This window comes from Pogoniulus pusillus, chromosome 9 (genome assembly GCF_015220805.1).
Source record: "Pogoniulus pusillus isolate bPogPus1 chromosome 9, bPogPus1.pri, whole genome shotgun sequence".
NCBI classification, from domain to species: Eukaryota; Metazoa; Chordata; class Aves; order Piciformes; family Lybiidae; genus Pogoniulus; species Pogoniulus pusillus.
The window spans coordinates 17,471,451-17,484,517 of NC_087272.1; the positions used below are offsets into that span (position 1 = coordinate 17,471,451).

Consider the following 13,067-nt stretch of genomic DNA (forward strand, 5'->3'; position numbering starts at 1 on the left):
CAAATATGTGGAATATGTATTTGGCCAATAGCATTCAATGATGCGGCAGTTTTGGTGTATGAAAAAATAAAGCCATTGGGCCAGATCCAAGTGCTAGTTTGGTAGCATACAATGTGACTTGAGCTTATGCCACAGTGGCAGAAAGCCTGTCTTAATATCACACTGGTATTGCCCCATAACTAATTGTGGTGGTTTGAGCTAGTTCCAGTCCAACCCTTAACACTAATTACCCCCAGTCCAGAGGAGCCTCAGATAATGCAGAGCTGGTGCAATTAAGTGTTACCACAGTTCTCATCTGGTAGAAGAATCTCCTGGGAACTGTTCAGCAGGCAACCAGGCTCCTCTTAGAGCAACCTCATGAGTGCTTTAACTTGTCACACAAGTACTTCCCTAAGTCCAGGCAACCTGGGAACTGAGTAAAAAGAAAGATGACTTGGTGCCATGGTCTAGCCTTGAGCTCTGTGGTAGAGGGTTGGACTTGATGATCTGTGAGGTCTTTTCCAACCCTGATGATACTGTGATACTGTGATACTGTGACTGCTATCCCTGCACTGAATTAGGTATTACTGTGTTCAGCAATTTGCAGGTCCTAAAACCAGCTTTTTCTTGTGACAAAGTAGTCGCAACAGTCCAGCAGAGCAGCATAAAATTTATCTAGTTCTATTTCAAATCTTAACAAATGTAAGTGTTCTTCTTGATCAGTGACAAGATTAACAAAACCCAACAGTTTTTCAGTGCTGTGAATAAAAGCAAGTTGCTAATTTACTAACTCTTCTCAGTGTGTGCACACTTTAAGGTGCTTGCCATTGTCATAACTATAAGGAGAATAAAATGATAACTTCTGTCACATATGTTATCCTCTCATGACATGATTTCCCAAGCCAACCCTGGGCAGGGAGGAGGTTGTACTACATTCGAAAATTCTCTTGGAGTAAATTAAGGTGAACTAACACCAAACAGCTGAGCAGTTCTGTTTATTTGATCCAAGGAGCATTATCACTGTTTGGGACAATAGAAGGTTGGGCTTTCACATATCCTTTAATCTTTAAATATTTTTTTGCAAGAAGGCAGGTTTGGATGTACATTGTATTTTAAGACTTAGAGGAAGGGAAGTCATTGTCCACAAAAATTAAACAACATTCCCCATGAATGGTGTCTAGTAGTAGGCTGAATGGTTTTAGGATTCAGACCTCATTCTACCCTCCTTGACCTTGAAATGTAAGCTCCATCATCTCGTGTCTGACCTGCACTTCCCAGGGCCTTTCCAATTTGTTGTTAGACACCTTCACCATTCTAATACCATTCTAATACCAGCAGCAGTAGTCTGTATGGGATTTATGTGGAGGCCTGAGCACATGTAGCTTCTGATAATATTTATACAAATCTTTACACAAAACTTTTGTTTACTGACACATACTGGAAATAGATGTTCATTGCTGTAAAAATTGATCTTGTGGCTGAGTGGTCTCCTCCCTTAATGGCTAGACACACAAGATGTATCAGGCCACCTGCTTTGAAATATAGCCTATCTGAGGAAGGGTAATTTCTGGGAAGATCACCAGGCTGAGATAGGAAAAGGTCCTAGCCTGATGAATCATTTGACCTCAGGATATGGTAGGACAGTGATGCTATATTTCTTATATTTCAATGCTATAAAACTGCTTAATCTGAAAACTTCCTCTCTGAACCAGCTACTGCGTGGGAGTACTTTGAAAGTTCTCAGCCCTGCATAAGCCTGTACCAAACTCCTAAATCAAAACAGGTCTAAATCTTTCAGTAGTTCTGACTCTATTCCAAAACCAGATCTGCCTCACAAAATTTGGATTGCTTCTATACATCCTTAGCAATGATCAAGTAAAAAATGCATTTGTCATAAAGTAAATATGCAAGGGAGAGGAAACATTAAAGATAAAGGTAATGGAAAAAAAACTTTGTGTTGAAAGATATAAAGAACAGGAAACAGAGAGAGGCCAGAATGCTGTCCCAGAACTTCAGGTACTGTTTCTCATCAGAATTATGTAGGATCGTGTGAGAGAAGAGAGCAAATGCTGTCATATATACCTGGGAAGACTTAGGTGAACAAATGTATAGTTTTAGAAGTGCATCCTAGAAATGAGCGTGCATCCCATAGAAATGTTCACAGATGTTCTCTTTCCTCATAGCAGGTGATAGATGATGGTGTGTGTAGCTGGAAATCTCACCATAATTAGGCTTGAAATAGTGGATAGACCAGATGGGACTCAAAGGTTAATGAAACAGGGAAGTCTTGGAATCACAAAACTCCAAGTGAGGTAAAACAGAAAGCATCAATAATTGCATTTATATGTCCCTCCAGTTTAAATTAAGCACTTGAGACTTTAACTGAATGTTGCTCATGGATATCTCTAAGTTATTAGAGGAGTATCAATTAGAGGGGTATCACTTTAAATTGTCCCTGATCCTGATGCCAGGCCAGTTCACCAGCATTCTCCAAGCAGCACATTGTTTCCCTGCTGCCTCTTGCAGCCATGCAACATTGCAGCAGTGAAGTCTCAGCAGGAGATCTGGGGAAGGGGACAGTATGTAAGGTACAGGGGAGTTGCTGGTGAGGGGAAGGTGCCAGGTATGAGAAGGATCAGAAGGAGTGCTGGGAAGTAATTGAGGTGGTCAGGCATCTCCGGTTGAAGCCCTTCTGGAACAACTTGTTTTCATGTGATTTCTCCATTTGTGAAAGATAAGTATGGCATCTGATCTGGAGATTTGGCAAGTTTGTTAGTAATAAAAAATAAGCCATAGCAAAAACTCATGATCATATTTAAAAATCAAGTCACCATTGCTCCTTTGCTTTATGACAAGAAATTGAGTAAAGGGATAAACTTCTTTGTATAGCCTAAACACTAAAAGCTTGGTGCCAGTCGTAATTGAAGGTGAAGAGAAGATATCCTCTGTAGCAGAACCTGTAGGAGTCCACTTGGAAGTTTTCAGCAGAAGCCATTTGGGGCACTGTCAGTAGAGTCAGTGATCATAGCTGATAGTCACCAACAGTGACAGTGAAGGTGGCAGGATGAAAGCAGTTCTCATAATTTGACAGGCACTCAGTGGTGGAGGAAGGCTTCCATGGATGCGTAGCTAGGTCTCCACTAAATCTTGGGTCCTGACTGACGCAAAACCTGAATTTTGTCAGCATAGGCCAAATCCCTGAGTCTATGCTTTATGACTCATGCTCCCTCCAACAAAACCCCTTGAAATGTCAGTGCCATTTTAAGACCAGAGATTTATCGATATGACTGCCTGATTAATGTCAAGTGGTCCATCTGGCAAGATCACTCTGAATCTGTAGGGAAAAAAAAAAAGCAAATTCAACATAGCACTTGTGATATCTTTTTCTAGGGGCAGCAGTGGCTATGCATTTACAGGCAGGAGAAAGTACAGTTTGCATCCATTAGCTCATAGCAGCTGCAAGTAGATGCTGTTCTAAGCAAAGCAGAAAATTAGGCAACCTGGTGGCAACTGCTGGCACCGTCTTTTTCCTGAGAAGCCTTAGTAGGAGTTTGTGTGTGTTTCCTAGCAATGCAATATCATACAGTGAGAAAAACAAGCAAAGAAGGAAGTGTTTTGAAGATGAATCAGGTTTTTTTTTGCTCTCACTGGTGGCGTAATTACAGGGAGAGATTGCACTGTTAACTCTAACACCCCTCGATTTGAAAAGTCACATTTCCATCAAGCCTATTTGTGGAAGGTGTCCCCCACAGATAATGTGCTGATGACTGGAGAGAACATTTGCTGCAAGGATGGCTCTGATGGGTGATGAATAGTGCTATGCAAGTGGTGCTAATAACTCTAAACCCAGTTACTCAAAAAAAAAAAACAAAAGAGTGCTACTGCTTGCCTTACCTTTGCAGAGCTACATCCAGGCTCAGAAACATCAAATTGGTTATGTTCATCTCCACTGATCTATACTATCCCTGACTGCTGGTAGTGGCCTATGGTGACCTACTCTTCCCATATTGTCTTTATCCCTTGAGTGGCACTCCAGACTCTTATTTTTTCTTGTAGAACCACCAGAAACCCAGTTTATATTTTCCCTTGTACACATAACCACCAGCTGCAGTCTATTTTAATAGTTCCTGACAGCATTTCAGGTACAGAGCAGGTACTTTCTGCTCTAGTGATTCATGCATCCATCCTTGGAGATAATTCAGAACATGACTGTAAAAAAGGCCACAAGCAACGTGTTTTGAGCAGGAGATTGGACCTGTCCAGAGGTCCATGCCCAAGTCAGGCTATACTGTGATTCTGAGGTATTTTACGTATAAGTATTTTTTGTGCTGTATTTGCAAGGAATATTTGGAACGTGAGTGCAAATTCCTGCTGAGCTGCACCAGAAAATATACTGTCTGAATACACACTAGTGCTAAACCATAATTACTTTAATGGTGTTTTACATCCATCATTATGGCAAGAGCAAAGGAAGAGCACAAAACAAGCACAAGAAAGATTAATGACAGAGTTTCCTAGAAAACTCCTTCTTCAGCTTGTACAGAAGACTCTTAGGCACCTGGCAGCACTAGTGACAGATCTGTATGCCAAAAAAAAGAGGTTAGGTGCATCAGGAGAGATGATTTTATAGCAAAGAATACATGCTTTGTAGGGCAGAGAATGCTGCATTACAATAGGGAAGGCTTCAGCCTGAGGGACACATGCTGAGCTTGAGAGGCTGCCAATGCTATAGCATGTTTGAAGCTTTGCTAAAAATTATGGACAATGTATTTCTGCTTTTGAAAATTCTTGAATCCAGCATGATAGCATGTTATATTACACTTCATCCTGGTGGATAAAGAGAACTTGATCACAGGATGAAGAGTCCTGTAGAAAGGATCTTTATTTGATTTGCACAAAACAAATTTAGTAGAGTCTTGGCATTTTTGGTGCTATGAAAGGACAGATTTCACACATTTGAAAACTATTGTTTCTCCTCTGGGTGGAAGAATTTGAACAAAAAATATGAGTTATGCTGGTGAGCTATCTAACAATGTTCAAAACAGCTACAGACCAGAAGGGAAGCCACACTAATCCAAAAAGCCAAAATAAACACACAAATGTAAAAAACCCCAACACAACCAAAACCAAACTTTACAAGCATTTATCTTTCTTGTTCACTGACAAATGTTGAAGTTGATTTCAATTAATATAAACTGAAATCCAGAAAATAGGTGTTGATAATAGGCATAGGTAACAGGATGTATGGTTAGCATAATTGAGGGCAATAGGAAATTAGTTTGCACACATACCAAGAAAACCAACACTAAATGTAGTGCTCCAATACTAAACAGAGATGCTGTAAGTATCAAGGACTAGCAGAAAAGGCAAAAGTGTTGAATAAACATTCTGCTCTCTGTTTGGGGAAAAGCCAGATATATTCAATCAGCTGATGAAATGTCTTTCATTGACAGTAGCTAACAAGAATGTTAAACAGTTGCTATTAAAGTTAGACATTAGATTTCAGCATGAGTTGCATCTGAGATTTTTTTAAAGAGCTGGTCCATGAGAGCTGTGGAACATTAATGCTGATCTTTTAATAAATGCTTTAAAACTGGGAGAGTTCCAAAAGACAGCAAGAAGCCAGCTTTGTGCCAGCACTTTTAAAGGCTAAATGGCTTAACATGAATAATTATAAGCTTGACATCAATCAGTGGAAAATATTGCAGAGCTAACAGGTGCCTGACAAGTAATTATTATAAGTATTAATTATCATTGCTAATATTCGTAATTCAGCCCCACGTTAACTAACACATTTAAATGGGTCAGTAAGATTAAAGCTGATTGTTTGTTTATTCATTTAGTCAAAACTGGGTGTATTTTTTTTAAAGATTGTCAGTTAGGTTGACAGAAGTAACAACATGGAGGTAAGAAACTCCTGAGAATATTTGACTTGGCTTCATATGGCAACCCAGTTACATCACCTGAATTATGCAAAATCAAGGTTAGATTTATTGCCATCTCTAAGTACCAGCAGTTAATCAGGCTAACTATAGTCATGCCACGTGATTGACCATTGAAGCCAAATAAATTCAGGTTAAAAATAAAGTGCATATCTTTGTGGGGAACAGAGACATGGAAAAAAAAGTCTCCACCTTGGATGTTTTGAAGGAAAATCTAGTGTAACTAGTTTGGGCTGGGCAGTAAATATGGAGAGTGACGAGAGGCATCAGAAGCAGCAGAGGCAGCAGTGAGACATTAGTTCCCCCTCCCTGCTAGTCTGCATGCGCATGCAGCACTCCTCTCTTCTCTTTCCCCATTTTCTTACCACATTATTCCCGTAACTATGCAAGCAAAGGCTTTAGCTGAGCCAAGTATTGCCCTGCTCCAGTGACACACACACTGCAACTCTGAAGCAGCAGCACCAGCAGGTACTGATCTTGGCAGTGAGCACCAGTCAGCTGGAATTTTGTGGTAGGTAAGAAAGGATCATCACAAGGGGACTTGTGGCTTCTGGGTGTAATTTTTAGGTATTTCTGAGCTGTTCATCAAAAGGCAGGTCTCCTGTCCAACATACCAAAACTAGACAAGGTGACCCAGTCCTATGAGAAACGGGTACTAGGTCTGTGTTTTGGGCCAACACCCAAGAGCCACATCCACCTCCCAGTGCCCTCCTCAGCACCCCTGCTTCTATGCTAGGGGAACAGGAAGCAGCTGCCCAATTCCACTGGAGTCATGGGGAAGCCCTGCACTATTCCAATAACCTTTGCTTCCCAAACAGCTGCTCCCTATCCCTTGCAGGGGATAAGCCACAGATCTGATGGAAGCCTCCAGGAGGCTGTCTGCCCTGCAGGTCATGATGCTGGGGCAGGATAAGGCAGACTGTATCACACATTTTCCAGGGCCAAGTTCTCAGTCGGGAAGAAGTCAAAAGGATATAACATTTAACATCCTCAGTGTAGTATTCTCAAATCAAGTCTCATGGTATGACGTTCCACAGAAATTATTCCTGTAGCCTTTGGTAAGTGTCAGAAGTATTGTGCTTCTAGTGCAAACCAAGGCAGAGTGAATGAAAAGATAAGTTACTTCTAATGTAATCTCATTTTGTTTAGACACAGATGTATGTCAGCTGAAGTAAATTTAGATTAAGACAGCAGAAATATTGGGGAGTTGAAGAGTTATATAAGAAAAACATTCAAATTATGTCTAGCCAGGGACTGGCTATAGAAAATAGAAGCAGATTACATTTGTAAACACAGGAAAATAAAATAAAGTCTTTTTACAAGTAACATAAATGTATTAAAGAAAAAACTGGGCTAGGTTGCTCTTACAAGGGAAATTGTGTCACCCTGGTAAATCAGTACTCCATCTAACACTAGACTAAGCAGAGCTCTGCGTGAAACATGCTGTGAACAGTCTTCTGGTTATAAGGCAGAGGTGACCTAGAAGCCATTCCCTCAATTCTCTGTCCTACAAGATAATGAGAGCAGACTTGAACAGCCTTTAGAGAAGCATACTCTAGATACTGCAGATGGAACAGGAATATTCTGTAGTGTAAATGAGAGTGCTTAGGATACAATTCGTGTCACTAGGTTTACAGTATATTGCTGGTAATATAAGGAATGGACTACAAGTTTGCAAATCTGAAAGCAGGCCTGTGATTGCATGCATGATTCTATTTCTTTTAATGTCTTTATTAAATCTTACTAGTTTTGACCATGGCAAAAACGTAGTATTCCTGTGACTCTTCAGTCAACATGCACCCCAGTCCTGCAAGTTACCCTTTCGTTGAACAAGGATATGGCCTAACTGGAAGGAACCTCTCAGATTGCTAACTGACAGCCCCCATATCACCCAGGGCCACATAATCATGGTCATACATGTCCCAGTCACCACCTTACTAGACAGTTTGCTGCTTCTCCAATATTGAACACTGTCACAGGCTGTCAGCTGTTTGATGACTGGGAATGCTTGCAGGAAATTCGTACATATACTTTTGCCTTACCATCATGGAACACCTACCTCGTTCTTTTTTTTCGCCTGTGATCTTGATATTTTCATGTAACCCATATCTCAGATTTAGTGCACTGGTTTTCCTGAGAAATAACAGTCTGGCAAATTTGGAGAGGTGCGATGCTTTTTGCTGAGGAAATAGCTCCATGCTTCTCTTCCACCTTGCACCAAAATCAGAGTTGTTAGTAATGGGAGTAAAATGCCCAGCTGAAGTTTAGGTTTCTTCCTGACTGCTTCAGTTATTTTTTATCCAGGATGCCTGGTCAGTTGTCATAGAGAAGATAGTAACATTCTGCAGAGTGCTGAGGGGTTTCTTCATTTATCTGTAAGTCTGTCGTAGTTTTTAAAAGACAGCTGACAGAAATGAAGCTCTCCAATGAAATTGGAGAAAAAATACAGAATTATATTTGGAGAGAGATACAGAGAAGATATTACAAATGCAACTACTACATCCCTGGCAAACCCCCTTGAATTTTCCCCCAACCCCAAAACCAAATCTAAAATCCCCAGTGCTCCAATCCTCCCCCCACCAATGCCTCTGCCATCCAAGAGGGCCAAACACAAGCCTCTGGAGGGCCCAGAACAGGCCTACTGCTTACATGTTTTTTCCCAATAAAGTGGCTCTCGCCACACACAGGGCAGGAGGAGGAGGAAAGGAGAAGGAGCTGATCTTGTTGCGAGTTTATTAAGAGATAGCAGAATTATGGGATTGAATAACAATCTTCTAGTCCCCAGAGGATTTTTTTAACCCTATAGTTCTCAACCTGGGACAAAGTCTGGTACTGTACTTCATTGTTATTCTTTTAGTTAACAAACCCTCTGAGGAGAGGCTGAGGGAGCTGGGGTTGTTTAGCCTGGAGAAGAGGAGGCTCAGGGGTGACCTCATTGCTGTCCACAACTACCTGAAGGGAGGCTGTAGCCAGGTGGGGGTTGGTCTCTTCTTCCAGGCAACCAGCAACAGAACAAGGGGACACAGTCTCAAGTATAGGCTGGATGTTAGGAGGAAGTTCTTCACAGAGAGAGGGATTGGCATTGGAATGTGCTGCTCAGGGAGGTGGTGGAGTCACCGTCCCTGGAGGTGTTGAAGAAAAGCCTGGATGAGGCACTTAGTGCCATGGTCTGGTTGACTGGCTAGGGCTGGGTGCTAGGTTGGACTGGATGATCTTGGAGGTCTCTTCCAACCTGGTTGATTCTATGATTCTGTGGTTCTAGTTACAAAATGTGATGATGCAAATATCCCAAACTATCAACCTAGGACTGCAGAAAGCCAAAGGTGGAAAGAGCTGAGAGCAAAATGCCTGAAATTGTTCTGGAAAAGATATAGGCTATTGGGAAGGAAGGACAGGCAGCTTTTGAAAGAACCAAGTTTTGGTGGATGAATGGCTCCAGAAGGCTCTAGTGAAAATTACTTTAATGCCAGCTGTCCATGTGTATAACCTAATTTGTGGAACCAGCATTTTTTCCAGCTAGCTCTCAGGTTATATATGTGAACAAATGGTGTTATTAATAATGCAGTTAAGTTTCATAACCTGGGTTCATATAAACTTCATAAAATTCACAGAAGGGAATATAGGAACACTTTGGTCTGAAGGACAATAAACACTCTTTTTTAATTTAAATGTTGATTGTCTGTGCAAGTTTGATTGCCTGGTTTGTAAAAGAGAATGGTTCACGTGAGGTTACCCCATTACACAGCAGCACTTCATATCCAAGAGCACCAATGGACCTATGGGAAAGACAGGTATTCAATTGCTGGATTTAGATTTCCCAGCTCCAATGTAAGGATGGGAAGTGTTGAGAATGGTGTCACATCTTTGTTACTGGTCTTTAGAGAGGCACCAAGGACTGCAGGTACAATGAAAATGCTTTCTCACCATGCTAAGTGGTAACCTTAGGATGAGATACTCAGCTGGCTGCTGTGTAGAACCAGAATAGACTTCAGTTGTTGCATCAAAAAATGAATTTTGGGGTTAATTCTGACTATAGCTTCCAGGCCTCAGTAAAATGTAAGTACTGAATAGTATCTACCCTGCAGTTTCATCAAACAGGTCCAATTTCCAAAAATACTCTCTACAGAAATATTCTCTCCCCTTCTACTGTAAAATGAAGCAGTCTAACTATAGCAGGTTGCGCAGCATGAGGCACCTTGTGCATGAAAAATTAAACAATTATGAATGTTTGGATTATCTTATATGATTGAATGATCATCCTTAAGTACTTTATAATGCAACGATTCAGCAAATTAGGCTGATGTAACGTGTGCCTATCAGCAAGTAATTTCCTGTCTGTTTGTTTGCAGCTGCATTAAGTTCGTTAATGAAATACTGTGAGTAGCTTGTGATTCCCCTCGCTCTTTACTTCATAGGTTGGTGAGACCAGATGCAAAAAAGTTTGCACTTCGAAATCTGATCTAAGATCCAACGATTTCAGCATTGTTGGAAGCTTGCCAAGGGATTTTGAATTATCGAATTATGACTGTTATGGGAAGCCCATTGAAGTCAACAATGGGCTTGGGAAATCTCAAGCCAAGAACAATAAGAAGCCTCCTCCTCCCAAGCCTGTTATTCCATCAGCAGCAAAGAGAATTGATCTTTACGCAAGAGCACTGTTCCCTTTTTGCTTCCTGTTCTTCAATGTCATATACTGGTCCATATATTTATGATAAATCTTTTCTGTTTCTTTTTTTTCATATGTGTAAAATATATCCCACTTCATTACCCCTTCCCAGTCATGAAGGCCACTGTGTGAAGCTATTTGCATTTGCAAAGCAATACGTTTCATTTTGATGCCATGCAATGAAGATATAGCATCTGAAATCTGAATGAAAGCATGACACTGCAATGTCTGTGCTCCAACCAATGGTGTATATAAATGTACAGCATATATCCTGCTTTAGGAGTATACATGAAGGACCATGCATACTACACTGTAAAGCTGATTAATGCTCTTCAGTTATTAGCGACATACAGAGATTTAAAGTGTTTCTGACAATGAAACTGATGTGCACGTTGACTATTACTAAAATCAGTATTCTAGTATACGTAGCATTTAACAGCTTCTCTGCTGACTTCCAGAGGGAAAGAGGGGAAAAAAAAGAAACAACAACAAAGTTAACATCTTGTATAGTTTTAGATGGCACCGTGGAAGAAAAAAGCTAAGATGCAATTGGTATTATTTAGACTTTGTTAGTGAAAGCAGTGTTGAAGAAGCTGATCTTGTCTATGTGGAAAAATAAAGATCAGAATTACTAATTTTGTAAAATCAGCTCACTTAGGAAAAAAAGAACAGATGTATCCATCAAGCAGGCACACTTAAGTGTGTGACAACATGCTGACAATAAAACATTGGGGCAAGTTTTGACTGCTGTTTCCTTAGGCACAAACTGGGTGCAATGTATGAAAAACAAACAGGCCAGTTTGTAGAATAAAAGTATCAGGAGTTTTGGAGAACTATCACAAGATGGCTCATCTTCTGTGACACCTGGCAAACTTGCAATATAGGTCACAATTTTCCTGTTCTTACTCTATTTACCTTGTTCATCCCCTTGAAAGCTTTCATTTTATACAAAGCAGTTGTTGTCTAGATGAAATCCCATTTTTCCTGCTACTTACACTAGCAGTTTGCCTGTTGTAGCACAGATTACCAAAGCTACACCTGGCCACCAAGAGAAGTGAAGCTGTGTCTGTCTTCAGGTCTAATGCCCAAGAAGCTGAGACTCTTAAAGATATCATAAGCCTTTGTGCCTATGTCTTAATTAATGCCTGCCCTCACCAACTCATTAATTTGGCTACTGCTTTTTGGAGAATAACATTCTGTGCATGAAACAGTTCTGACAGGAGACTGCTCTTTCTTTTCCCTATGATATGGGGACTACCTACACATGATCTCCATGGGTGCGTGGAGCCTAGGGCCTGTGGTCTCCTCTGGGTGCCATGGTACATCCCTTCATAAAGGCAAGTCATGAGATGAATGCAGCCAGAAGAAAGCAGCTTGTCCAAGAAGCACATGTGCCCTGCAAATGCATAGGGACTGAGGCTGAGGTATAGAGAGTGTCCTGTGAAGAAACATGTCTCTGCTGGTAAAGCTAGGGCACCGCACTCAGTTAAGCTATTGAAAAGAAGACAGATCTCACTAACTTGGCAACTCATAAAAGGTAATATGGTTTATTGACTCCTCATAGTCTGGGAAGGGACTGAATTAAATACATGAAACCTTCCATCACAAGGAAACAAACACAGTGTCACCTGTGCTGCATTTCTAGCTCATCCAGGATGTGTTGAGCTTATGCAGGCCATGAGTGGAGTGTTGGATCACTTGAGAATCACCCACCACACGAATGCTGGGCTCATATAGTGAGCCTGCACAACCAGAAGGTCAAAAATGGGAATATGAAAGAGTGAAGCATGGCAGTTCGGCTTAATTGGGCATTTAGCAGATCTGCACGCACCCAGGGTTTATCCTAACTACTGCCACTTAGTGATCAACAGCCTGATTGCAGCAATTCACGTTTGGGTTCAAGAGCTCTGCTCTTCAGAAGGTGGTCATGTGTTTTCCACCAGCTTCCTGGCCACTTTCTTGTGGAGATTTCAGGGAACCACTATACCAGGTGGTCACAGTTTGCCCTTCGGATTTCTTTCTGGCCTGAGGAAGCAGAAGGGAAATCTCCGATGTAACTGAGCCATATTAACCCAGTAGGGGTGTGAGGAAATGGTATCCTTAAAGTCTAACTCAAAAGTTTAAGTGTTTCTATCTGTTGAAGTTATGTACAGAATTGTCAGAGACTCTAAGAAACAGCGAGGTTAAGTCAAAGAGACGAAGGAAGGGGTAATTTTTATACATACAACCAGAGTGCTATATTTATAGATATTATCTATTCTCATACTTGTATTTTTTTCTTACAGTACTGGAAGGCAAGAAAATAATTATCCTGCATTGGGAATTATACGAATTTGGGAAGATAATTTTCTTGTTAGAACTCTTATTAAATGATTTCTCTGTAATTAATGTCCACATTCTATCTGTATAATATCAATTATAGATTCTGTTGTTAAATTAATCTTTGTTCCTTCTTGCTTTCCTCCTTTCTTGACAGCTTT

At 40.8% G+C, this 13,067-nt stretch overlaps 1 protein-coding gene across 1 annotated transcript in view; it reads left to right on the forward strand.

The window, feature by feature from the left end:
* The window catches only part of GLRB (glycine receptor beta), a 49,528-nt gene extending 36,501 nt beyond the window's left edge, over window positions 1-13,027 (forward strand). Inside the window, exon 10 of the mRNA XM_064148708.1 lies at window positions 10,337-13,027. Coding sequence (XP_064004778.1) covers window positions 10,337-10,633 — 297 coding nt within the window. The 3' untranslated portion in view covers window positions 10,634-13,027. The remainder of the gene's footprint in view (window positions 1-10,336) is intronic.
* Window positions 13,028-13,067: the final 40 nt, after the last annotated feature.